The sequence below is a fragment of the Micropterus salmoides genome, unplaced genomic scaffold (genome assembly GCF_014851395.1).
Source record: "Micropterus salmoides isolate LMB-PRFRI ecotype aquatic unplaced genomic scaffold, ASM1485139v1 Ms_hic_scaffold_12, whole genome shotgun sequence".
In the NCBI taxonomy this organism is placed as follows: domain Eukaryota; kingdom Metazoa; phylum Chordata; class Actinopteri; order Centrarchiformes; family Centrarchidae; genus Micropterus; species Micropterus salmoides.
Window position 1 is genome coordinate 15,838,497 of NW_024040263.1, and position 24,690 is coordinate 15,863,186.

At 40.3% G+C, this 24,690-nt stretch overlaps 2 protein-coding genes across 2 annotated transcripts; both read left to right on the forward strand.

Moving 5' to 3' along the window:
• Positions 1–12,256: 12,256 nt before the first annotated feature.
• LOC119899180 (transcription factor Sox-10-like) lies at positions 12,257–15,297 on the forward strand. The gene is made up of 4 exons (XM_038713649.1): positions 12,257–12,405; positions 12,790–13,458; positions 13,860–14,131; positions 14,319–15,297. Exons 2-4 carry the CDS (start codon positions 13,016–13,018, stop codon positions 15,101–15,103), a joined length of 1,500 nt encoding a protein of 499 aa, XP_038569577.1. The 5' UTR covers positions 12,257–12,405; positions 12,790–13,015; the 3' UTR covers positions 15,104–15,297.
• A 3,537-nt stretch (positions 15,298–18,834) lies between these two features.
• rnaseh2a (ribonuclease H2, subunit A) lies at positions 18,835–24,207 on the forward strand. The gene is made up of 9 exons (XM_038713650.1): positions 18,835–18,978; positions 19,245–19,380; positions 19,513–19,584; positions 19,835–19,961; positions 20,066–20,153; positions 20,981–21,118; positions 22,283–22,370; positions 22,560–22,683; positions 23,008–24,207. Exons 2-9 carry the CDS (start codon positions 19,254–19,256, stop codon positions 23,168–23,170), a joined length of 927 nt encoding a protein of 308 aa, XP_038569578.1. The 5' UTR covers positions 18,835–18,978; positions 19,245–19,253; the 3' UTR covers positions 23,171–24,207.
• Positions 24,208–24,690: the final 483 nt, after the last annotated feature.

Consider the following 24,690-nt stretch of genomic DNA (forward strand, 5'->3'; position numbering starts at 1 on the left):
AAGCACCTAATAAACAACAGTATGTACTGTTAATGCTTGAATTGTCTCTGTTGCACATGTTCTCACTGGTTTAACAGTCCATCTGTGCTATTACCACCTGTTTCTGATTAGACAAGATCACACACATCTAATTTGTCTTGACTTTGGATCAAAACATGGGCGGTTGCTCTCTAATGAACATGCCTGGATTACCAATTGGGCAAAGCAAGCAACTGCTCCGGGTAGACTGTTGGTTGTTTGGTCAGTCCATGACTTTGGTCTAGACTGAAATATCTAACTGGGATAGTTATGAAATTATCTACAGATAATGATTCATGATTTTCAGATGAAGCATCATTATGATTTTTGTGATTCCCTGACTTTTCCTTATCAGGTCAAACTTTTAATTTGTTCAATACTTCGATTTATAACCAAAAACCTGCAAATGAATGACATTTCAGCCTCAGCTGTCGTTTGTTTAGTGCTAATTAGCAAATGCTAACTTGCTAATACATTTAACTAAGGTGGCAAACATGGTAAAGATTACTTCAACATATTAATATTGTTTCTGTGAGCACGTTAGCATGTTGACAATATCAGGGAGTGTCAGTTCTTCATGAACACATTTTTCTGCCAAAGTGTGTGTTTTTTCAAATGAAAGATTTCTGTATTAATTTTTTTTTTTCTGTGCTCTTTTCGGTGATTGGAAGTGGCTCAGCTGGGAAAAGCTGGTTTCATCATTTGAATCAGACTCTGACAACAGTTGATGGGCTGTTTGATCACTGTCAATCAAATCTGATTAAGCCACACCCACACTGTCTTGATGGAGCAGATTAACCGACTTTTCCAGCATTAAACTATTAAAAAGATAACACCTAAAATTCAGGGGCCTTACTTATAAGTTTTTGATCTGACGTGCCTAAACAGTTTAATCCAGCCATGGAATCAAGGACAAACCCAACATCCCCCATCTAACTTAGTTACAATCCCTCTTTTACAATGCAACTCTTTGATGACCCAAATACAATCATTTCTCTCTGGTTGTGTCTCAATTCAAAAGTCCCAGAGAGTGAAGGGCAGACAGAAATAGATGAAAAGTTAGAGGTAGATCGCTTTGGGAGGAATATAAGCGGGACAAAACAAGAAGTGTAGACAGAGAGAACTTATCAAAAAAAACATCAGGAGGCAGTGAAGTCCATTGAACTGTAATTTAGAGGACAGTTTCTGGCTGTTGTACAAGCTCCCCCATGTGGTTCAACAGTGCCACCACAGTGAGAAACAGTGCCAAAGTACTCTATGATGCTGATTTATTGATCACTAAACAGTTTTCTACATGGATTTGTTGGTTTTGGTTATTCTGTCCTTTACCAAGATCAGCATCAGGACATTTGACATACAACACTACCCTTTTCAGGATGAGCTTGCAGCCTAATGTTTGCCTGTGAGCCACTACTTCATTATACAGTGTGTTGTCCTTCATTTCATCAAAAATTTAAAAAACATTACATTTGCCCACAAAAAAATTATGTTAATAATTTCTTAAATCTTTCCTTTTTATCTTGAATTACTGCAGAGTTTTACCTCTTCAGGCTCCTAACAATAAACAATTTTAGATGACAAAATCACAAAATCAAGAGTGCAACCAGTGACCAAGGCTCACAAGCAGTTGGGAAGCACTGCTTTATGATATAAACTCAAATGATAGCCCTTAGTAGGGTTTTACTTTGTTAAAGGATAGGTTTATATTGTTTCAATTCAGTCTAACTAGCACAGCACTCCAGGACCAGGTCCAGAGCTGAGGCCAGTGCCTTGGTAGTGCTTCTAACATGCATGCTTTTTGATGTGGAAGGAAACAAGAGTACCTGGAGAAAAGCCACGCCTCTACACAGAAAGCACTGGTGCTAAGACTCTGACCAAGACGCTGTGAGGTGACAGAACTAACCTCTGAGCCACTGTTCCTCATTAACATGATTGATAATTAGGCCGATGTCATCCTCTAATCCCCCCCGCTGCTCTTTTGAGAGAGAGAGAGAAACTCCCTCCACTATCTTCCACTCCTGTGATCTAATAAATTGATGCGGTCAGTTGTCCTGTCCACTCTAACAAGCCATTTCCCCTCCTTGAAATCTACCTCTTCTCCCTGCTGTCATCCCATCCTTCTCTCCCCGGCAGTTTTCTGATGCTGGTTAATTAACCGGATCGTCACCACCCCCCTGTCATCAGTGTCCGTGAGGGAGAGCAGCTGGTGACCTCCGTGACCTCTGTTAGGGCTGCTAATGGCTGACTAGGATCTGGCCTAATAAGGTGGTGTGTGTTCATCTTCATGTAGGTTAAGTATGTGAGTGTGTGTGTGTGCTTTCATGTGTGTGACACCCTGTATTCCTGCGTGCCCTCTCTGGCCGCACTGGCTGTTTGTGGCCTCGGGCTGTGCAGCCAGAGCCGGTGACAGTGTGGGTGCTCAGCAGGGGACAGTATTTAGGCACTGGGAGCTGTGGCCGGGGGAGCTGTGGTTCCATAATGAGCTGTTGTGTGTTGTGGCGCTGTGAAGCAGCTCACTGCGGGGACAGAGGAGCATTGTTGTGCTGCTCACCACAGCTCAGCTCAGCAGAGGAGGCCTGACTGAACCAGGCTGTGAAGCACCACAGGGCAAATGTCTTCTGGATACCTCTGTCTGTCTGCGGCTTGTTCTGTCTATCTGCCCTCTTTCGTCTTGTATTTTAGTCTTATTTTCTATTGAAGTCATCAGCACAGTTGGTCATGTATCTACTGTATGCTTGTGTTTTTATTAAAATTAAATATTAATGTCCTACTGGTCTGGGTGACAATGATGTTGAGCTTGCAATTACAACGTCACTAGTTTGTGTCTGGAAACTTTGTCCCCTCATTTCCTTCAAATCAAGGCAAAAATGCCTCCATCAATACTTGACACACCGTATATTCCAACATAATTTAGTGCACGGCTGCATTACAAAGTGGTCAAAGGAGACAACTCAAAAGTTTCCAGCTTTCTACTGTTTGGAGTATGCAGCACTAAAATTGACTAAGTTTGACTTGTGACTTGTATGTGTTTCTGCTAACCCCCATAAAACCACAAAATGTCATTTTTGCACTTCAGTTTTTGTACAAATTAAACATTAAACAACACTAAATTAAACAAACAAGACTCAACGTGTTAATTCTTGAGCTCTATATGTGTTGGTAGGTGGATTTGCTACCTTCAAACAGAACCAGGCTAGCTGGCTGCTGGCTGTAGCCTTATATTGACATGTGTGGTATCAATCGTCTCGTCTAAAGTGTAAGGTTTTCCAAAATGTCATAAAATTTCTTAAGGGAGAGTCCTGCTTTATTATCTTTACTGAGATATATATATTCAGTTTTGTACTTCTATGTTACAGTGCTGTGTTTTATCAAATTTCCACACAGTAAATCTGATACCAGGTAGGTATTTTAGCATATTCTAGCATAAGGGGTTTAGTGGGGGTACAGCATCTCACTTCCTCTTTGTGCAGGTACCAGTTCTTTACTGGAACCCACAAATTCAGGACGTATAATTCAAATTCAGCGTGCTATGGCTGCACTGCTTTTACACTACATTATGGAGATTTCATAAATGTGTATATGTGATGTGACCTACAGGAGAAGCCGACCAAGTCAAATGCATCACACTGACTTTGACTCATATTTTTGCATGCCTTCCACTTGTCCGTCTCTTTTTCTGCTCACCAGCCGAGTGTTTGCGAGCCTGAACACCTGTCTGTCCCCCACTCTGCCTGTCAGTTTGTCTGGATGTTTGTGCAGGATATTTCTCTGGAAATCTGACAAACAGAAATCTTTCTGCCCTTTACAAGCTGTGTGACTGTTATACAGTCATCTCCTATTGTCACATAATGTAATTAGGCAGCTCATATTCATTAATGTATTTTTAAAAAGAAGAAATCAAAGTGACAGACATAAGGAATGTCATAAATCACCATATTTCTCACTCTCTACTCCCAAATAACCCATCAATCTTTCTGTCTTGTTGCCTTTTATCTCTCCTTCAGCTCTGACAACAACAGACTCTTTCATGTAGAAGTCTTTTCCTCAGACCCCTCAGGCTCTCTCATTCTTTCTCTTTCGTTCACGCAGACTAATTAAATGTTCTGAAGAAGAACTCATGATTGGAAAGTCTGCGCTGCTTTCTCTCTGTCTCTTTTTGTCTCTCCCTCTCTGGCTCGTAAAACAGTCTTGTAAAATCCATGTTTGAGTTATTGTTCGTGTTTCTAAAAATCAAGACACAGATGTTTTTGTTTTCATCAAAAATATCACTTTATTTGTGGTTTTAGATCGATAAATGTCAGACAAAATATGCTCTCATCTCAGTTATTTCAATTTTTCTTTTGTCATAAACTTTTAATAGAGTGTTGACAGGTGAAATATAAATCCTTTAATAACTGGGGTGCGATTAATGATTTTTAATGATTTTAAGTTACAAAGTGTTTTACACGAGGAAGATAAAGGCAACAATAGATTTAAAGAGGCACAGAAGCTGACATATACAGACAAGGAGAATTATGTGTTCAACCCACAAAATGAAATTAAAATGCTGCTAAAGATCCAGAGTCCCACAAAGTCAGGCATAAACATTCATAAACAACAGTTTTAGGCAGTTCACGTCAACCTCATTCAACACAGACTTCACAACGAGTACCAGAAAAAGTGAGCATAAGTAAGCTCCTCCTTTCGACAGGAATCCACAACTACTTTGTAAATCCAATAAACGTTATTTTTCAAGCAGAAATTGTGAAAACAATGGCAAATATTCTCCTGTTCCAGCTTCTCAAATGAGAGGATTTGCTGCTTTTCTTTGTCGTACGTGTTTAGAAACTAAATATCTTTGGGTTTTTGACTGTTGGTCGTACAAAGCGAGACATTTTAAGACGTTACTTTAGATTTTGAAAGCTTTGATGGACATTTTTATCAAATTTTTTTCATAACTGATATATTAAATGATGAATTAAAAAAACTATTAGCAGATAAATCAATAATGAGAATAATGATTAGTTGCAGCCCTAGTGTCATGTTACAGGTGTTGTAATGAAGCTGTCTACAGCTTCTCGTTTGCAGAACTATATGCTCTTGCTTAATTGCTCATTTAGACGCTGATTGAAGACCTGTGAGTTCACCTGGGATGACATGGTCACAGTAATCTTTATTTTACTTTACTTTTGCTTAATTTTATTTTAATGTTTAATAAAAAGAATCACATAGAGACACAGTAATTCAGACAATCCAAGCAACAAGTTATAAAACAAGAAGAGTAATAAATGTACAATAATTATGCTGGAGCACAATTTAAGATCTGTGTAGCAAAATATGTACAAATATCACATTTGTAACTTGAATCTGACAGAAAAACAATATAAGTGGAACAATTAAGTGTGGAAACAATTCCAACAACTGATTTTGTCGGTGCTGAATTTTAAGTGTCTCATAGCCAACATATATGCATGACTAAACAGCGTGTTGGCACGTATGACTGAGGGGCAAAACCCTCATAGAGTCACAATAATGGCGCCATTGTCCATGTCACCATCATCCTCATCTTCATCATCACCATCACACTCTGATTTTCCATCATCCTCCTGCATCTGTGTCAGAGGCACAAACATAAGGTCTATCTCTGACTTTCTCTCACACTCTTGATTTATTTTTCTTCCATGGGATTCTCATCCATCTTTTCAATCAGTCCTACAAATCATTTCTAAATGTCTGACTTTATCTCTCTGTTGTTAATTTTCTTTTCCTCTCTCAGGCAGAATTTGTTGCAAAGAGATGCGGACACAGCAAACCACCGAACAATAGTCCATTCATGATGCCCTGCAATGCAATGATGAGCCTGCTCTGCCCTCCACCCCCACCCCCCCACCCTGCACCAGCCTCCACAGCTGCACAGGAATGTGGTCCAACAAGTCCCCCCCCCACCACCACCACCCTCCCACCGCCCCCATTCCCTGCAGCCGCCACCACCATCGCTGCCACCACCTCACCAGTGCTGCCGCCATCGCAACCGAAGCCCCTCTCTCCCAAATAAAAGAGACGAAGAAGGCAAGAAACTATAGAGGGGGGAAATTGTGCAGACGGAGCACAAAGGGAGGATTCATGGTCGGTCACATACACTCCCAGAGAAAAAAGAGGGGGACCTATTTAAGTGTGGTGCAGCTGCACACTAATTTACTGGGTGAAAATTGGCGCACACTAAAAAAAAGAAGTGGCAGAGGTCAGATAGCAGCATAATTTTTTATTCATCCCCAAGGATGGCGTGTCACTGCACCATGGACACTTAAAAAGTCTGCATGATGGATAAATCCAGTGATGAATCCAGAGAACACCTGCAGCCCTTGGGGTGATTAATTCACCAGTTTGTTCCAAGCATAATTTCAAAATAAAATTACAATTTCGAGCCACACCCTGACCTGCTAGAAGTCCCAACACGACCCTTGTTTTTTCTATATTTTTCCAATCCACGTGTAAATACTTCAGATGACATCCAGCCCTCGTGTTACAGAGTCACAGCAAGTTACTGTCTGATCCTCAGTTATCACTGAGTGTTGTCGACCCATAAACCCCCCTGAGGTGGTAGAAATGTGTTCTCCTTTTTAGAGGATGTCTGGTGAAATCACTGTGCTAGGTCTCAGAGGAGAAGTTCTCAATGAGATGTACAGTACAGCGTGAGTCAAAACATTGAGTCACATGAGGTTCAGTTTTATTGATAGTCTAGCTCCAGAACTGGAATTCCCCAAGCAAAAGCACTGACCTCAACCGTTTTACGAACAAACACTGAGAGAGAAAGGCATTCATGAACTAAGTACTGTGTTTTTTACAAATCGAGAAAATGCAAAGGAAACCCAAAGCATGTGAAAACTCTTTGTATCTCCAGATAAACTCATTTTAAACAGGCATTTCAACCTAACACGGGCATTTTGGGGATTAAATCTGAAGCTTAGAAAGAAGAAAACATGCTTCTGCGACAGTCCTCGCCATTTCTGACATATAATTTCATATCCTTTTGTCGAGTTTGTCATCATTCGGAACAAGTGACGCCATTCATTTTGTGCCCAATGTGCCCATTGACATGGGAATGAATGCTTTCCACCAATTATACATCAGTTTAATGCATGAATGTGACCCAGCATGTGAATATTTGACCGCTCTGCATGCTTCCCTTATCTACATCCCTCTCACACACTCTCTCTCTCTCACACTATCTGCATCTCTCTGTTTCTCTCTCTTGACTTTTCTCCCCGTCCATCGTCAGATTTCAGGAATTTCCCCTGGGAGTTGTTCAAGTATTAAGGCCAAAGCAAAAGGCCATTCACTCTTTCTTTCCTCTGCTACTTTCCTTGTCCTTCCACCACCTCATTTTCTGTCCGAAAACAACAAAGCTATCTCCAGAAGAAAAACCTGAATTCATCCCTTAACTCAATTTCTTCTAGATCGCACATAAAAGACGGCTGCCAAAGTGTGCACCTGAAGGCTGACTCTTTGACCCCCCCTGCTGATCATGATCTTTGACCCCACGCTGATCATGAGACCTTGTCGTCCTCCCATCCTCTCCCCGCTCTCCCCCAGGAGCCACAGGAAACGGGCTCTTGTGACCCAGTGGTCTGTGCAGCCATGGAGAGGCCCATTACTGCAGTCACATGGCAGGTTAGCACAGGGACTGATGCAACCATGTGAGCTCTATTTTCTAACAAGTTGCAGCTTCGCCTGAGGCCCGTGATAGTTTCACACAGGCCATAGAAAACGTCTGAAAATGCAAATCCAAGCAAACCCGAGATTGTTCCCTTTCCCTTTGTTTTATCTGCAAAGATGAAATGAATCAGCTTAAAGAAATGAACAGGTGATATGTATGTGGCTGGCAGGTGGAATATCCAGGTTGGTTGAAAAAGTTTGCTCATTATAAAACAAAAGAAGAAACTTTGAAATTAGACGTTTTGTGCTTTTTAGTTCTTATTGATCACCAGGATGTGAACCTGTCAAAGCTGTTACCTAAATCTTAAATGATAAAAAAAAAAGGTCTTTAAAACTTCTGATACACAGTCAAAGATCATGAATATGTGCTAAACACCCTTGCTTGTCAAAATCTCACATTTAAGCACATATATTTAAATTCTTTAAGGGGAAGAAATGTAAAGGTTATCAATTATATAAAAGTAATAAATGAGTTGATCGTCCCTTCAGTGCTGGGTGCTCTCTCATTACCAAAGGTTGAGTGAGTTAAGCTGAAGGAGTTTAACATCCACTGTCAGTTTTACCTCGCAGGGGCCAGTTTCAAGTTTGAAGTTCATGTTAAAAAAAGTAAATAATAAGTAAAATTGTTTTCACTGAACATCTACAATAATAAATTAAATAATAAATTAATAAAAAAAAGGGGGGGATATTTAAAATACATATCAACATATAAACTGATTTGAAATTAGAATATTTGTGTCTGAAAATCAGAGACACAAACTGCTTAATTTAGAGAATGATTAGGCCTGTTTTTAGGTGATGAACAAAAGACCTGCAGGCACACAAGGAGGAAGTGACAATATAATGAAAAACTAGATACACTATATTTATTGAAATGAACATCTTTACAGATGTTATAGACAAACTTTTTTTGTCTTAATGCAACGAAATTATAACGTGAGAAGAGATAACTTTTATTTTAGTGCTTAGCAACTTTATGATGCCCATTCTGAGACATGCAAATTCACAAGTAGGCCTAATTAAAAAAAGAGACCATACAGGCACCATTGAAAAGTTCTCCTCCTTCTTTATATTTTATTCGTTAAAATAAATAGATTTAAACATAGATAATGTTTAAAATACCGTTGCATGCATAGGAAGTGGCAGACATCTAGTTTAGATAATATTTTAAAGGCACGACGCTTTCCTTTCCTCTGTTTGTTCGATTATTACAGCTTTTAATAAAATTATAAGCTATATTGTAAATACATTAATAATATAGGCTATATGGGCTATACTCGTAGTATGGCCGTAATGAAAACCTTTTATATCCACAGTTTTGCCTTTCAGGGCATTGCGGTCCCTTTGAGGAAACAAAAGATTTTTAAAAATTCGTTTGATTTTGTTTTAGTTCCAAAGATTTGATCGTTTCGCTTTTTGAGCGCACATAACATACGAAATAAGAGAAATTGGCCTTTCATATTATCAGTCGAAAAGTAATCCAGATAACAACAAGATAATCCAGGACTTAACTTAAACTCTAAATTTATTTTTTAAATAATATTTCCTGCATCTCCAATGTCAGCAACAACACTAAATGAATATGAAACGGAACCACTAGGCTACAAGATTCATCGCGAAATACAGCATTGAAAGTTAGCAAAGTAGAAATTGTAATAACAATATTGTAACCACCACAGCAAAAAAATTGTCAAGTCCAATGCGGCATAAAATCATTTCAATAATGAGGCGAAATAATAATGTCACAGAACCGTTAAAGCCACTACATTGTAACATATTAGTTCATAGAAAATATAAAGAAACCGGTCACCTTATGCTGAAGTAGGCCTAATTAATAAGTTACACTTCAGTCGGAATATTCAGTAGCTTATATAATAATTTTGTAGTAAGCGTATTTTAACTCAGTAGGCTATATTCAATGCAAGATTTTGATTGATTAAGATATGGTGACATATTGTGGGGTAAATTAGAGTATCACATTTTGCGATGGATGTTTTTCCCTGTGGACATACTGACGCTATAAAAAAGCACCTTGCTCTGTCTCACAGACTCCCTGGAGGGGCCATGAACATCCACTAAGTAAACACTGTCCGTGAAACCAACTCCAAAACGAGGCCCACATTTGAAAACATTTTCCTGCCAAAATTAACAGCAGCAAACCCCTCATATGAACTATAGACAAAAAAACTCACTTCACAAGCCTCGCAGGCCTCATGCAGGATCGCAGTGTTGCTGGTTTGTCGGGTGCAGCATCTAGGTGTCCCCTCTGTACACACACACCCCCTCCCACAACCACCAACCCTTCATCCCCAAACACAACCCACCATCAGCACCTCCGGGGCCCAAATCCAGCTGTATTTACAGATAGGAAAGTGTCGGAGCGGGAGAAACAGAGAGATCCAAGTGTCCCGTCTGCTGCAGAGTATTTTCTATGTGTGCGCGACTGGTGTCTATGCTCGGACATAAGGGGAGAAAGACGCACACATCGCTCTCTGTTATCAATTTTTTCCATGTTTGCAGCACAAAACTGCTTTTTGTTCCCCATTTTTTCATTTACGAGGGTTAATGGATAGAGGCTTGGGCGTTTGATCACATGGCTACAATTCACCTGAGATGGAGACAAAGAGAGCAAAGAGAGAGGAGAGAGAGAGAGAGGGTGAAAACCGAGAGCCAGGCTCGTCATGAGAGGCAATGGACACACAGGGGTTATTGTTGCATTCATTTAATGTGTGTGTGTGTGTGTGTGTGTGTGTGTGTGTGTGTGTGTGTGTGTGTCCGTCCGGACGCATCAGACGCAGCTGAAGTCGATTCTCTTCCTTCCCATCAGGCCGTGCTTCAGCGGCACAAATCATGGCCCACAAGCATGTTATAGAAAAAAGGACCATTTTCACTGCCACCGTCTTTCTTTAGGAAAACACACACAAAAAAACATGAAAGTCTTAGATTTATTTAATTCATTTAAGAAAAGATTTAAAGGGATGTTTTTCAAGGATGAGTCAGTCTAAACGAGCCTCTTTACTGTTCACATATATTTCATCCTCCAGCCTGTTTCCATGCTTCCTGTCTTCTGTTATTTCAGAGGTTTTTATTCAGAAATCAGCTTTATTATGCGAATAAATCTAATTAGTGATACATTAGTTCTCGTGTTATTTGCATAGAATGATTCCACATCAATCTGCATTTCAGATATGATGTAATAACAACCTTAAAGTCAAACTGGTGATGTCTAAACCGTTGACTAATAACAAGGGGGCATTTAGGCATCGCATTGTTTTGCCATTGGACTTAATGGAACCAATGAATTTGTTTTTATCCTAAAATCTTGCCACAATAGCCTACCACTGATCACTCAGCAGCCATTTGTGTCTGTGTGACATCATCATTGTGGGCGTGGCTGGAAGTCAAAGAGTCGCATGTGTTCAAGGTAACTGGAAAATTAATTGGACCCTAAAATATATGCAGTAAATATAAAATATGGTGTTTTAAATTGCCAAGCACATTTCAAAATTAAAAGTGCACAATGTCATCTTCAGTTGTCTTGGAACTCATATTTTGACCACTGTCTTTAGCAGAACTGGGAGACTTTTGTAAACATGTTTAACGTATTTCTGCAATATCATGCATTTCAATATTTACATGTTGGATGAGGTGGCTGAAGATGTGTAGGCCTATATCAGATGGGCCATGTGCATGTATTACTCTTCAAAACGTTATGCAAGCCTGTAAGAAGCGTTGTATCACTTCACAAAAACCTAATCTGAGTAGCGATCCAGCACATTTGCCATAATGGCCCACTTCCTCTGTTTAATTCTCATTAAAACTTTTTTGTTTTAATGTTGCCTTAATTGGTGTAATCCATCATACCTGCAGGCCAGAGTTAATTTTATTTTTAAAATATTATAATGCTATTAAAGATTATTATGTGTTCAGATAGAGAAATTAATGCTGGATTAATTATCATTGATTCGACGATTATTGATCACTAACCCAATATATCCTTTTCCCACATAGGCCTACTTGATTATCATTTTTTTTAATGGATTTTCTGTAGGCTACAATAAGATCCAGCTTTTACTCACATAACTTTTATCTCTGATAAGTTTTGCAAGTCTCTAAATCAATATTGCATCCTTTCTTTCCCGCGTTACACTGAATCCTGTCAAATCAGAGCTGAACTTTACAATTCAGGGGTGATTTTTTTTGTTTGTTTGTTTTTTTTTTACATATAAGGAACGTGACCACACCAGGCAATAACTCTCCTCTTGGCTGTTTATTTGTTTGATACAACATGTCAACACTTCCAACAAAGCCTGCCTTCTCCTGCCTCTAAATGGGCTCACTGTAGAGTCATTTAAGCCACTCCGAATGTAAAATCTCACCTCTTCTCTGTTGGAAATGTTGCACTGATGGACAGACCGGCCTTAACAGTGCATTGCTCCCGTCCAATCCGAGAGCAGCGGGATAATTAGAGGGCCAATCGGAGCGCGACATGGTGCCGAGTGGGCGGGGCTCACTGTGTGCTGGAATGCTGCCTCTCTGGGAATGTTTTCCACTTTCAATCACTTTTTTTTTCTTCCAGTCCGTCTCACAAGGCGCTCTTTAAGCTCCGGTGTTGCCACACAGAGCAGCCATTCATCGGCTCTACAGTCAGCCACACACACTCCCATGTTGAACCACTGGACACCTAAACTGGTAAGTTATGTAATTTAAAAAAAAACTACATTTATAAGATAAAAAGGAATATTTCATATCAGTATTTATGTGCCAGTTGTATTCTCATAAATTTTGTTACTGAAAGATTGAATGCAGAATATTTTTTTATATTAGTTTCTTTCCACCAAAAGTAGGCCTATTATTATAATTATATATTATTATTATTATTATTATTATCATTATTGACTAGAGATGTAGTTTTGTCGGCTAACTACATCTACATCTACATCTCTGTTTGGTCACATTTAGCTAAATCTATTAACCTGCTTGAATTAAACCTGGCCACAACTAAAATTATAATTTTACCCATTTGTGGACTTGATTCGTACTGAATCGTTTCTATTGTACTTGATACGATTTTAGGTGTAACTGCTTTTGCTGAATTCCAGCCAGCGGTGGAAAGGATTTGGACACTTTTACGCAGCAGTATGGCTTTGCCTGAGAAGAGTCACCAGTAACCGGGATCGTCGTAGACTCCAGACGTCTTATTCAATTAAAACAATTTAATTACTCTGAACAGTTTGGACTCTCTCTAAAAACAAATTTTGCATTCGAGGGTTGTCTTGCCATTAGTTGAAAGTTAAACAAAATGTCCGGCGAGGACCACAGCCTGTCCGAGGCGGAACTGAGTCCCGGAGGGTCAGACGACGGTCACTCACTGTCACCGACTCAACCCGGGGCGCCACCCGGCCAGGGCTCACCTCTGACCGGGCCGTCGCAGCAGGTGTCCGCGCTCTGTGTCGGGGATGGAAGCGCGGAGGATGGAGGCATGTCCGGAGCCAAATCAGAGGAAGAGGAAGATCGCTTCCCGATCGGCATCAGGGAGGCGGTCAGCCAGGTGCTGGACGGATATGACTGGACACTTGTGCCGATGCCGGTGCGCGTAAACAACGGGAACAAAGCTAAGCCCCACGTAAAGAGGCCCATGAACGCCTTCATGGTGTGGGCACAAGCGGCGAGGAGGAAACTGGCCGACCAGTACCCCCACCTGCACAACGCGGAGCTCAGCAAGACCTTGGGCAAACTGTGGAGGTTTGTATGGGGTCCCAGAAAAGAACAGTGTGGCCATACAGTGGCACATTTCCTGTCTGTGCGTGAAGTGGGGGTGTAGCCTAGATGCTGAACTCAAATGTAAAAGTGGGCAAATTAGGCTATAAGTTCAAAATGGTGATTTAAAACAAGGGAAACACCTAGAAATAGAAAGCAACTTGGTGTTTTTGTTGTGTTCATTTAATATAGTGTATAGCCTATTATATAATGTGTACTAAAACTAGATTTATACCAGCCTAAATTGCGAGTTTTGCCCAAGTCTTTTCCTGTATTTGTCCGTTACGCGCGAGACTGAATGCGACAAAAAATGCGACAAAAAATACTTTCACATTAACTCAGACGCCTCATAAGACTAAAACTGCTCCTTGTTTTTATGTACCCAGGTTGCTGAACGAGAACGACAAGAGGCCATTCATCGAGGAGGCGGAGAGGCTGAGGAAACAGCACAAGAAGGACTATCCGGAGTACAAGTACCAGCCCCGGAGACGCAAAAACGGCAAACTAGCGCCTGCCAGCGAGTCAGATAGCCAGGGGGAAGGGGAGGCCAGCCACTCCCAGTCACACTACAAGACCCTGCACCTGGAGCACAATGGTGGGGCTGGGTCCCCCCTGGGTGACCTGCACCACCACCACCATCACCACCACCATCCTGCTGGTAGGTGGTTCACAGGTGCTGAGTCTGGACACATTTTAATTTTGCAGTTTCAAGAGATATTTAGACCTCTATGAAAGAAGGGAATATAAAAACAACCCACAACTCCTCAATCAAAATAAAACTAAAAGGTGTCAAAACCTGAAGTCAATGTTCACCTGCATGTTGTCCCTTCTCTTCTCTCCTCCAGGTCAGGGTCACAGCCCACCCACACCCCCCACCACCCCAAAGACAGAACTCCAGTCTGGAAAACTGTCAGATGCCAAGAGGGAGTCAGCAGCAGGAGCGGCCGGAGGATCAGGGGGGTCCAGGGGAGCCCTTGGGGTGGGAGCTGAAGGGGCGTCTGGTGGTTCATCATCAAGCGCTAAACCCCACATCGACTTTGGCACCATGGACATCGGCGAGATTAGTAACGACGTGATGTCCAACATCGAGCCGTTTGACGTAAACGAGTTTGACCAGTACCTTCCTCCAAACGGCCACCCGCAGAGTGCACCTGGGGCCACGGCAGCCGGATCTTCGGCCTCGTCTTACGCCTACGCCCTGGCTGCTGCAAGCGGGCACTCCGCCTGGCTCTCCAAACAGCAGCAGCAGCCTCAGGTCTCTCCATCTTCCTCCGACCCCTCCAAGGCCCAGATCAAGAGCGAGTCTGCGTCCGGGAGCCACTACGCCGAGGCCTCGTCCTCTCCCTCCTCAGGCTCCCACGTCACCTACACCCCTCTCAGCCTCCCTCATTATGGCTCTGCTTTCCCCTCGCTGGCCTCCAGGGCTCAATTTGAGTACGGAGAGCACCAGGCCCCCGGGGCTTACTATGCCCACTCCAGCCAGGCCCCGGGGCTGTACTCAGCCTTCTCCTACATGGGTCCTACACAGAGGCCTCTTTACACTACCATAGGAGACCCCTCCAGCGTGGCCCCCTCTCACAGCCCCACACATTGGGAGCAGCCTGTTTACACCACACTCACAAGACCTTGAGGGAGACCAGCTGAGCAGAGGGAAATATGGGAAGCGTGTGAGTGGATCTGTGTGAGCGTGTGATTCTGTATACGTGTGTGTGTGCGTGTGCCCGTGCCATATTGATGTTATATTAGAGGTTTTTACTTTTTTAGCCAATATAATGCAAGACGCATCCACGGGGCCTTACACAGTTAAAAAAAAAAAGACAGCCACAAACTCACACAATATAAAGTGTGAATCATGGGTCAACCGCCAATCAAGAATTAAATAAACTTTAACAAACGTGTGCCAACATACATTTATAACTTGGGATGGAACAGAAAGTGTGAAAACTTGAGTGTGAACAGACGCTGCGCTGATGTATGACTTTGATTTGACCCAGAAAACGATGGGTTTAGACAGACATAATCAGATTTTATTAACCAAACTAAAGCAGATGTTTTTGATGTTATTGTGTTATTTTATATGAGTAGTAAGTTTATTGTCGTTGTTGATATCCTAGTTTGTAACTTTATTGTGACTGATTTGATATTACACTAATACATCTGCACCACTGCTTTGGGAAAAGCATGTTTTTGTTTCAGTAAGATGTTCCCTGGGGTTGTTTCTTCATGGCCAGAAATGGATAGCTGCAACTTTGTTTTTTTCTGTGTACATAGAACACTCCGTGTTTCTGTCCTGAACTGAAGAATTAAGCATTTAAGGGGAAAAATGGGAAAAAGAGAGGGAAAAGAGAGCTCTGAAAGATGTATTTCAGCTTACCGCTCAGTCGTGGACACTTACCTCAACTCTAATCATTTTTGTGCCAATAGCAAAGGAGAAATACGACTCTGGATACCTGATAAAATAATGCTGAAGGTATTCAAAACATTTAGAGCAGTAAGCATCCGCTTCAGTCTTCTTTCTTGCTTTTTAAGTGCCTAACATTTGGCTGATTCACTTTTGATTTATCAAAAAACTGACTTAAAATGTATAAGTACAAAGTCTCAACCAAATCTCTTCAGATAATTGGCCAGCTTTGGGTCCTACTTAAGGATTAGAATCACATGTACGACTGTTCTGCACTGCATGTGGGCCACAAGCATGTTTTTGTCTTTACAGTTTTTTCCCCTATATTGTGCCCAAATAGCCCTCTTCCTCTTCAGCAATGTGAATAATGGTCATTACCACAGGCTTCACTTTTATCACGTGATGCATACTTTACCATTTTATACTGACCCTCTTACCATGTAGTTATTATTTTTATGTAAGTAATAATGCAATGTGTGTCACACCTTTGCTTCTTCCATTTTGTATAATTCTGGATAGTTTTGTAAAGTGTTTGCTATACATTCACTTGAGTATTTTGCTTCCATACATGAAAAGCAATGTTGAAATATTATTGTCATCATCTATTAAATCAATTTATTTATAAAAAATAAAAAAAAATCCTGTGTAAGAGCGCTATTTTATGCAGCAGCGATGGTTCAGTGATAACACATGGAGCAGTTAGTAAATTAAGGGTGAAGAGAAATAAATTAAAAACACGCTGCTGACGTGTGAACTGTAATAACAACACAATCAGTGCCCCACCAACCTAAGCTGTTTAGTGTGTTTGTATGTGTGGCAGGCTAAAATTGACTACTAATTCCCCACATTTAATCGGCTGGGGACTGCGTGTTACTGAGAAAGACAAAGAAAGCCATTCAGCGAGGGAGAGGGACAGAAAGAGAGAGAAGGGGTGGGTGTAAAGAGCCAGAGGCAAGGCCAATTTCAGCTCAGTAACTGGCATACACTTGGACTTTTGTACATGGCTTTCCTTTCACGCTGCCCTCTCCTCTCCACCTGAGGCTCCCTCCCTGCCTCCACATTCAGCTGCTGTTCAAACCCAGAATCAAAATGTCAAGTTCATTGTTCTGCCATGGTGGTTGTTGGAGTTGAAAAACAAAGATGATGATAGACGTGGGGATCTTACACAAAAAGAAAAACAGGTGACAATATTCAAAATTTAACGGGGAAATGGAAGGTAGGCTATTAACAGAGCAGTCTAAACCTGGGGGAAGCTTTTCACCATAAATTACACAAACAAAATAATGATATTAATAACTAATTAATTCAACCAATCAGGTGATAAACAAATACTAAAAGAGATAATGGGGTAGGAAAAAAAAACACTAGTTAAATATGAAAATATCAAACAGGACAACCCTTCAACTGCTGTGGTTCCAGCTTTAGGCCGAAATCAACCAGGAAATCTGGGGATATTGAATCAGGGGAAACAGTAGAAGTCAATAAGGATGCAAAAAAGCATTAAAATACACCACAGCATTGTACTATTTGTTGCAAGAGAGTACATTTCTGTTCTTATCTATTTTCAGTGCCACCTTACTGACTGTGCAAAGCATCAAATGTGTCCAGTTTTAGCCAACACGGCACGCTTTTCATCTCTGCAGGTACAGGACCATTTAACCTATATGGAAGTGGATTAATATGATCTGTCCCATAGATAAATACAATATAAAATAAGTACATTTACTCAATCGATGTACTTAGGTAAACATTTTATTATATATATGAGTATTAGTTACATTTTGCTGAACTTTTACTACTCTACATTTTACTATTTCTATTTGACAGCTGTAGTTGTGAGATACTTTGTAGATTAAGATTTACACACAAAACATAAGAGCATCTTAAAAAATGTGATGTTGTAGATTTATCTAATCACCAAAAATTAGAAATAGCTCCCTTTCGACCAGATGCAATTTTAACGTTGTGGTTACACCTCAATGCATCACTAACAGCAATGCAATAATATCATGTATAGAATAACACCCCTGAAAGGGGCAAATTTGTATAATCAGTACTTTTGATACTTTAAGAATATTTTGCTGTGAACACTTATGTACTTTTACTGCTATTTTGTGTAGTATTGTGGGATTACTATTTTTACTCATCCTTACTAACAGGATGCAGTTGAGATGTAAATTTCCTGGTTAGACTGCAGACCTGGTGATTATGCACCTAAACGTTACTCATACAAGGAGCTGTAGAAGAAGAAGAAGAAGGAGGATATGAAGGAGATGAAGACTGGAGTTTATGCTGGCACACTGGGGCAATCTTCAGGGGCAATATGACACTCATCCTGGCAATAGTTTTTTAACAGACTGCTGGGAACATGATGAGACAAATTTTGTGTGGATTGGTGGTGCAAAGGCAAAAAAAGGTATCAGACCATTTGTCAGTATATACAGTAGCTGGCAATATTATTGACCCTGCAGTGGATAGAGGAGGAGGAAATAAGCATTGCACCTGACAGCTTTTCAGCCCTAAGGAGCATAAGATCTGGCAGATCATCATTTAGAACAGATTTCATCAAAGAAACAGTCCTTATAATGAACACTTAAGTATGTAGACCTACAAACTTGAATTGAGCAAAGCTGAAGCTAAGACATGCATTAGGACATTTGCACAATCACTGACAGGAGCACTGGAATGATAATGAAACTGGAAGACATCTCTAGGCTTTACAAAAACAGGTTGGTGTTCAGAGGGCTGGAAACAAAGGGAAGAGAATAGGTCATACAGGTCTCAATCATACATTCACTAGACTAAAAAATGCACACTGTAGCCAATCAACAGTCGAACAAGTTCTAGTAGAATTTTTTTTGTTTGTTTGTTGTTTGTTTTTTCCCCACATCCTCTCTTGTCTGATACTGCAGTCCAGTTGGTGGCGGTAATGCACCCCTGACCTGGTTTATCAACGCCAATAAACACTAAAGAAGAAGCGGAAGCGGCAAAGGAGAAAGAAGCAGAACAAGAAGAACCCGTGACGTCTTTCTAGGGGCGCCAAATCCGGAGCGGACAGAAACACAACACGAAAGTTTTTAAGAGTCCCTTCGCCGTCTAAACAGGTAACAGTTAGATTCATTATGATATATGATACTAGAATGTGTTCTCGCTGCAGCCTGAATTACGTGTAGCGTTCAGCTAAAGTTTGAGTTATGTCATGAGCTAATTAATGTTAGCTAACATCTCTGTGTGCCTGTCATGTCATGGCAGGTTGTCAGGATTTATAACTTGGTGAGCCTCGAAACGCCTCATTTCGGGGCCAAAGATAGAACTGCACATTGAGTAAGACTTGAACGTGATACGATACATGTTTAATTTGTCCTCTCAGCCGGCTGTCATGGACCTGAGCTCCTTTGAAATAGACAACTCGGTCAGCTGCCGACTGGCTTCTCAGATCCCTGATGTCTGCAGGACTGAGGACTGCTGTTTGGGCATTGACGAGGCAGGAAGGGGGCCTGTGCTGGGTATGCTGTTAGTTCATTATGGAAAAAATACATCTACTGTTGCAGTCATGCATAAGTCATGGTGGAGATGAATGAGCAGTGCCCTTTGTTTTAGGGCTCACATACTTACAGTGTTCGTGTTTTGTGATCCAGGGCCCATGGTGTATGGAATATGTTTTTGTCCAGTTTCCAAAAAGCAGGAGCTGAAGGACTCAAAAGTGGCAGGTAATGCTTTTTGTCTACATCTCTGCAGATGGCAGGTCAGAAGGATGTTGCACGGTCTCTCTCAGTGTGATGCTTTGAACTCATCCTCACTGCTGTCTTAGTGAAGAACCTAAAAAATGTGAATTATTTTATCTTTTCCTTTGTTCAAGTGGTTGTACTTCAATCTGCAAATTGAATAATAATAAACCCTTTATACTCAGTCTTCTTACATTAGAAAACAAATTAATGTATTTTGTCTCTCCCTTATCAGATTCAAAGACTCTAACGGAAGCAGAAAGAGAGAATCTTTTCCAAAAACTGGATGAAGCCAGAAGTTATGTAGGCTGGGCTCTACAGATTCTCTCACCAAACACAATCTCTACAAGCATGTTGCAGAGGTATCTGGCACATATGGCATCATGCAGACAGAGACTTGTTCTCTTTTTTTCCACATAAACTGTCTTTTACATTCACAAACTAATAAAATGTCTGCTTTTGTTAGGACAAAATACAACCTGAATGCCCTCTCGCACGATACAGCAATTGGTCTAGTACAGTTTGCCTTGGACAGTGGAGTACAACTCAGAGAGGTATGTAAGCAAATGATTCATTTAAATATGAAGGTGCACACCTAATGCTTCTGTTATTATCAGTGTCATATTTTCTGTTGTACCTACAGTATACACAATCTATGCCTTTTTATATAGCTATTTCTATCCATACAGAGTGCCTTTCAGTGGAAGATGGATACTCTTTATATTCAGTCAGAACAGGGTCTTTAGGCAGACCCACACAAACCGGGTTTTAGGTTGGGACTTGGTGTTTCTGTGTGAATTCTGGGTCAGGTCCGGCCGATAACTTAGTAACACATGCAACATGTTAAGCATTAGAGAGTCAAAATGAAACTACAAGTGTGCAGATCTCCACCGTGCCTGGTATCACCAAATGTTGTATGAATAACATGCCAATGTGTCAAGTAGTTTGCTTTTTCCGTGTCATTTCACACCATTTAATCTCTACGGATTTATAGGTGCATCTCAAAAATTAGAATATTGTGAAAAAGTGAAACTTCCATGTATTCTAGATTCACTGCACATAAAGTAAAATATCAGCTAAGATAACAAATCAGCTATTTGAAAGCAGCTTTATTGTATTTGAGACTTACTTTAAGAGCGTTGCATTTTGATCAGGATGTAGCCATACTGGTTATTAAACAGTTTATTTTTTTGTTATAGTTTTACAGGCCCTGTGGATTGTGTGCTCTTCATGTGTTGTACAGTGTTGTGATTTAATACATGCAACTGATTTAAGACAGAAACATTCAACCTTATACAGCATATTCTCATTTTCACTCATTCGTCTTTCTCTTTCCTGTCGTACTTGGCCTGCCCTGCACCACCTCCCTGGTTTTCTGCAGGTATTTGTTGACACAGTCGGCCCAGCAGAGAAGTATGAGGAGAAACTCTCGAAGCGCTTCCCTGGTATTGAGGTGACTGTGAGGCCAAAGGCTGACTCCCTCTTCCCCATCGTCAGTGCAGCCAGTATCTGTGCAAAGGTTAGTAACCACTGGCCAACTGAAACTCTTTCTTTTGCCGTTCTTGCTCGTCTTTGCCTTTAGGTAAAGAAAAGCAGGGTGGCTGTGGGTCCCTTTTATTTAAAAAAAAAAAAAAAAAAAAAAGTGTTAAATTCATATTTACAAATAAAATGCCTTAAAGTATTAAATAGCTTTCAGGTCTATTTGGGAAGGTCTTAAATATTTATTTATTGAGTGTTGTAAGCATGGTCTAAAATTCACTCCAAGTGCAAAATGCCTGGCGAAATCATCAAGAGTTGAATTTGAATGGCTCTGTTATCCTTAGGGATGGGTAAGTCTTACTGATACTGCTTATTGATCTGGTACTTTAACAGTATTCTTATGGGTTCTTTATGTCATTTTTTTTTTTTTTTTTTTTTTTTTTTTTAAAAGAACAAAAAAAATAAAGAACAGAATTAACATGGCTTTATTTTCTGAAAAGTAAAACAAGCGAAATAAACAGTTATTTACTGCAAAAGAAAATGCAGTTGTATAGAGCAACATTTTAAATGGGTGATTGAATTTATAAACTAACCATAGATAAACAGTCAGCTGGCTAATAGTTCATTTTTATCATGAACCCCTGTTTGCATAATTTCATTAACTCTGTGCGTGGATTATTCTGTTCTGCTAGCATACATACCTGATGAAGACGGGGCAACAAGAGATGAACCACCAGCTAGGCAGTCGAAAACACCGCATTTGTCTGCCTGTGTATGGCTTTTTGATAAATGTCTGGACAGATTGCTCATGTTTCCACAAGCAGGGTCTCGAGTTTCTGTGCGTGCATATGCGTGCAGTAGCTTGTGAGAGAGAGAACATGGGTGGGTTTGTCACACTATGATTAAACTTAGCAATGAATCCGCGGATCATGGATCAACTATGATCCGTTACACCACTATTAGCAATTAATGAGCTGATATGTCAGAATCATTTCTTTTGCATCTGAACAGGTCATCTTCAGAACAAAAGGGGAGTTGATTGTGAGTTTCTTTAGTCTGCTGAGTACAGGCTGCCGGTCTCTAAGGCAGTGGGGAATGTGTGGATATGTGCGCTTGTCTTCCTTTTTTCCCCTTGAAACTTCCAAACCCTACCAGTGTTGTTTTTTTGTTTTTGTTTTTTCTGAAGCTATTTGCTGATTTTTAGGTGGCCAGGGATCGTGTTGTAAAGGGCTGGAACTTTGCTGAGGACCTGGGAGAGGTGGATACAGACTACGGCTCAGGATACCCCAACGGTAACAGAAACAATCAACAGCAATTATAATCCAACCATAATGACATCTATGTTTGTGAAATACTTTTACATATTTTGAATAATATCAACATCTGAGTGCACTGGTAACATGACCTAATCAAGCCCAGGTGGATATCGGTGCATGTAGATAATGATACTGAGACAGATATTTTTCCCCTTGTGTTTTCAGACCCCAAAACTAAAGCGTGGCTGCTGAAGTACCTGGACCCAGTGTTCGGTTACCCTCAGTTTGTTCGATTTAGCTGGAGCACTGCCCAAACCCTGATGGACAGCAAGGGTGTGATTGTCCACTGGTAAAGAACCTTCAAACTTGATTGTGAAGCACTTTGAACTTGAATGTCGAGTTAAAGAAGAATACCATTGAAACATGATTTACAGTATCTGTTTTTCTGCTCTGAGAGAAGGACTGTCAGCCATTTGTCACCAAGAGTTAGGCAAAGTCTTTTCTAAAAGCAGTAACATAGTTTCCAGTTTATTTCCAAAGAAGCCAAAAAACACAAGAAAACCCCTTTTGATTTACATTTCAAGCTTAATGTTTGCATAAATCACTTGACTTTAAGAGACGAGCGCTAACCACAGTGTAAAAATCAGACTTGTTTTATTAAATCTGTCCTCAGGGATGATGACGAGGAGGACGGGGAGAAAGCGGCGCAGCGGCAGAACAACAAGTCCATGTTGTCATTCTTCAGTGCATCAGCTGGAGGTAACGACCAAAACCCGACCCACCAAACACACCGCTTCTTCTCTGAGCGGAGGCTGAAGAGCCTCGACACACTGTGAAGTGTAGAGGACATGCACGCACATACAGGGAACTATAAGCTCTTTGTGAGATTTTCATATACGGCCCAAAAAGATCAGTCTTCGGCAGAGATGTGATGTGCCGATATGTGATGTTTTTATCACCGCTGCAGACTTAAAAGAACCTCTATCTGTATTTGTTCTGTTTGTATCTGTTTTTAATACATAAAAGTAATGTTTAAAACTTTCGTTTTACTTTTCTTTTGTAATTCTACACCATACACGTGAAAGAAGCAAACAGGCTTTGTTGAGAAATGTCTTTAATGCCAATACAGCCCTCTGGTGGCAATATGATAAAACACACCAGAGGTTGGAAAAGCGTTGGCGGTGTTCCACATGAACGTTTAAGGGTCCCAATACAAACATAATCTGATGACTGACATGGACAAATGCTAAATAACCACCATAATATGACAACTGCAGAATGAAAACAACTCAGCATGTTCCACGTACCCTGAAATCATAGTCTCTTGTCCTGTATCTCATATTTTTTAGGTTACAGTAGTAAGACTATGGCTTATAATTTATCTGTTATGTATAGAATGAAACCTGATAGTAGGGCTGAACAATTAATTAAAAACACAGTATGGCCTGCTGCAAGTTTCAAATTGCAGAAGGCGCAATATTTTTAGTGATTTGTGTGTCAGAATACTGTTTTAAATTAAATATTGTCACACTACAGAGACGTCCTGGCCTACACATCATATTCTACTGACCTTAAATATCTTTGTTTTGGGACAGATCCCTGTAAAAATTACGCCATAATTAATTTTAATGTGTTTCAGTGAAAATGAGAATAATGATCATTCCCCCTAGTAATATAAATCATATTGCAATTGCAATATCAGTCAAAATGATCGCAATTAGATAATTTTTTCAAAATTGTTCAGCCCTACCTGATACCAAAACGAGGAATATGTGTTACTACAAAACCTTTTTTTTTTTTTCATTTAACAAAAGAAAACAAAGTTGTCAGATTGTTGACTAAATAAAATACAGTCTTAAATTTTGATTCAAATCAGAAACTGTCTAATCAATGGATAATTTAAGAAGACTAATAGTCTGAGTAAGCTTTCAATGCCAGCTTTCAGTACTTGACAGATTTCTCTTGCTTTTCTTTTAAATAAAGGTTTGTTTATTCTACTTTTTAGCTTTCATTATGTTCTTATATAAATAAATAAACTGACTAAAGATTTACATTTGATTAACCATAACTGTCCCTGTACCAGCACTTTAAACTAAAACTCTTCAGGATTTCTTTATTTTCTATTATCTTCAGTTTTACATTTCACACGCTGAGACTACTCGCTAAGTATGAGGTAAAAAGGAGGATGAGGTTTGATGGTACTACTACATACTGTTCCCCTCTTTAAAACACCACAGTGTAATCTATATGAACCCAACATCACATAGATTAATCTTGAGAGGGTTGCTCAACACTTGTCTTCTCAGAAATGTCACCAGTGTTCTCCTGTTGTTGTTCTGTGTTGCTTCATCCTCAT

Excerpts from the sequence above, each read along its gene's own strand:
- rnaseh2a (XM_038713650.1), top strand. The coding sequence starts at position 19,254 with ATGGACCTGAGCTCCTTTGAAATAGACAACTCGGTCAGCTGCCGACTG. Across the intron at positions 19,381-19,512 it reads AGGAAGGGGGCCTGTGCTGG|GGCCCATGGTGTATGGAATA; the intron begins GTATGCTGTTAG and ends TTTGTGATCCAG. Across the intron at positions 21,119-22,282 it reads CAGCCAGTATCTGTGCAAAG|GTGGCCAGGGATCGTGTTGT; the intron begins GTTAGTAACCAC and ends GCTGATTTTTAG.
- LOC119899180 (XM_038713649.1), top strand. The coding sequence starts at position 13,016 with ATGTCCGGCGAGGACCACAGCCTGTCCGAGGCGGAACTGAGTCCCGGA. Across the intron at positions 13,459-13,859 it reads ACCTTGGGCAAACTGTGGAG|GTTGCTGAACGAGAACGACA; the intron begins GTTTGTATGGGG and ends TTATGTACCCAG. Across the intron at positions 14,132-14,318 it reads TCACCACCACCATCCTGCTG|GTCAGGGTCACAGCCCACCC; the intron begins GTAGGTGGTTCA and ends TCTCTCCTCCAG.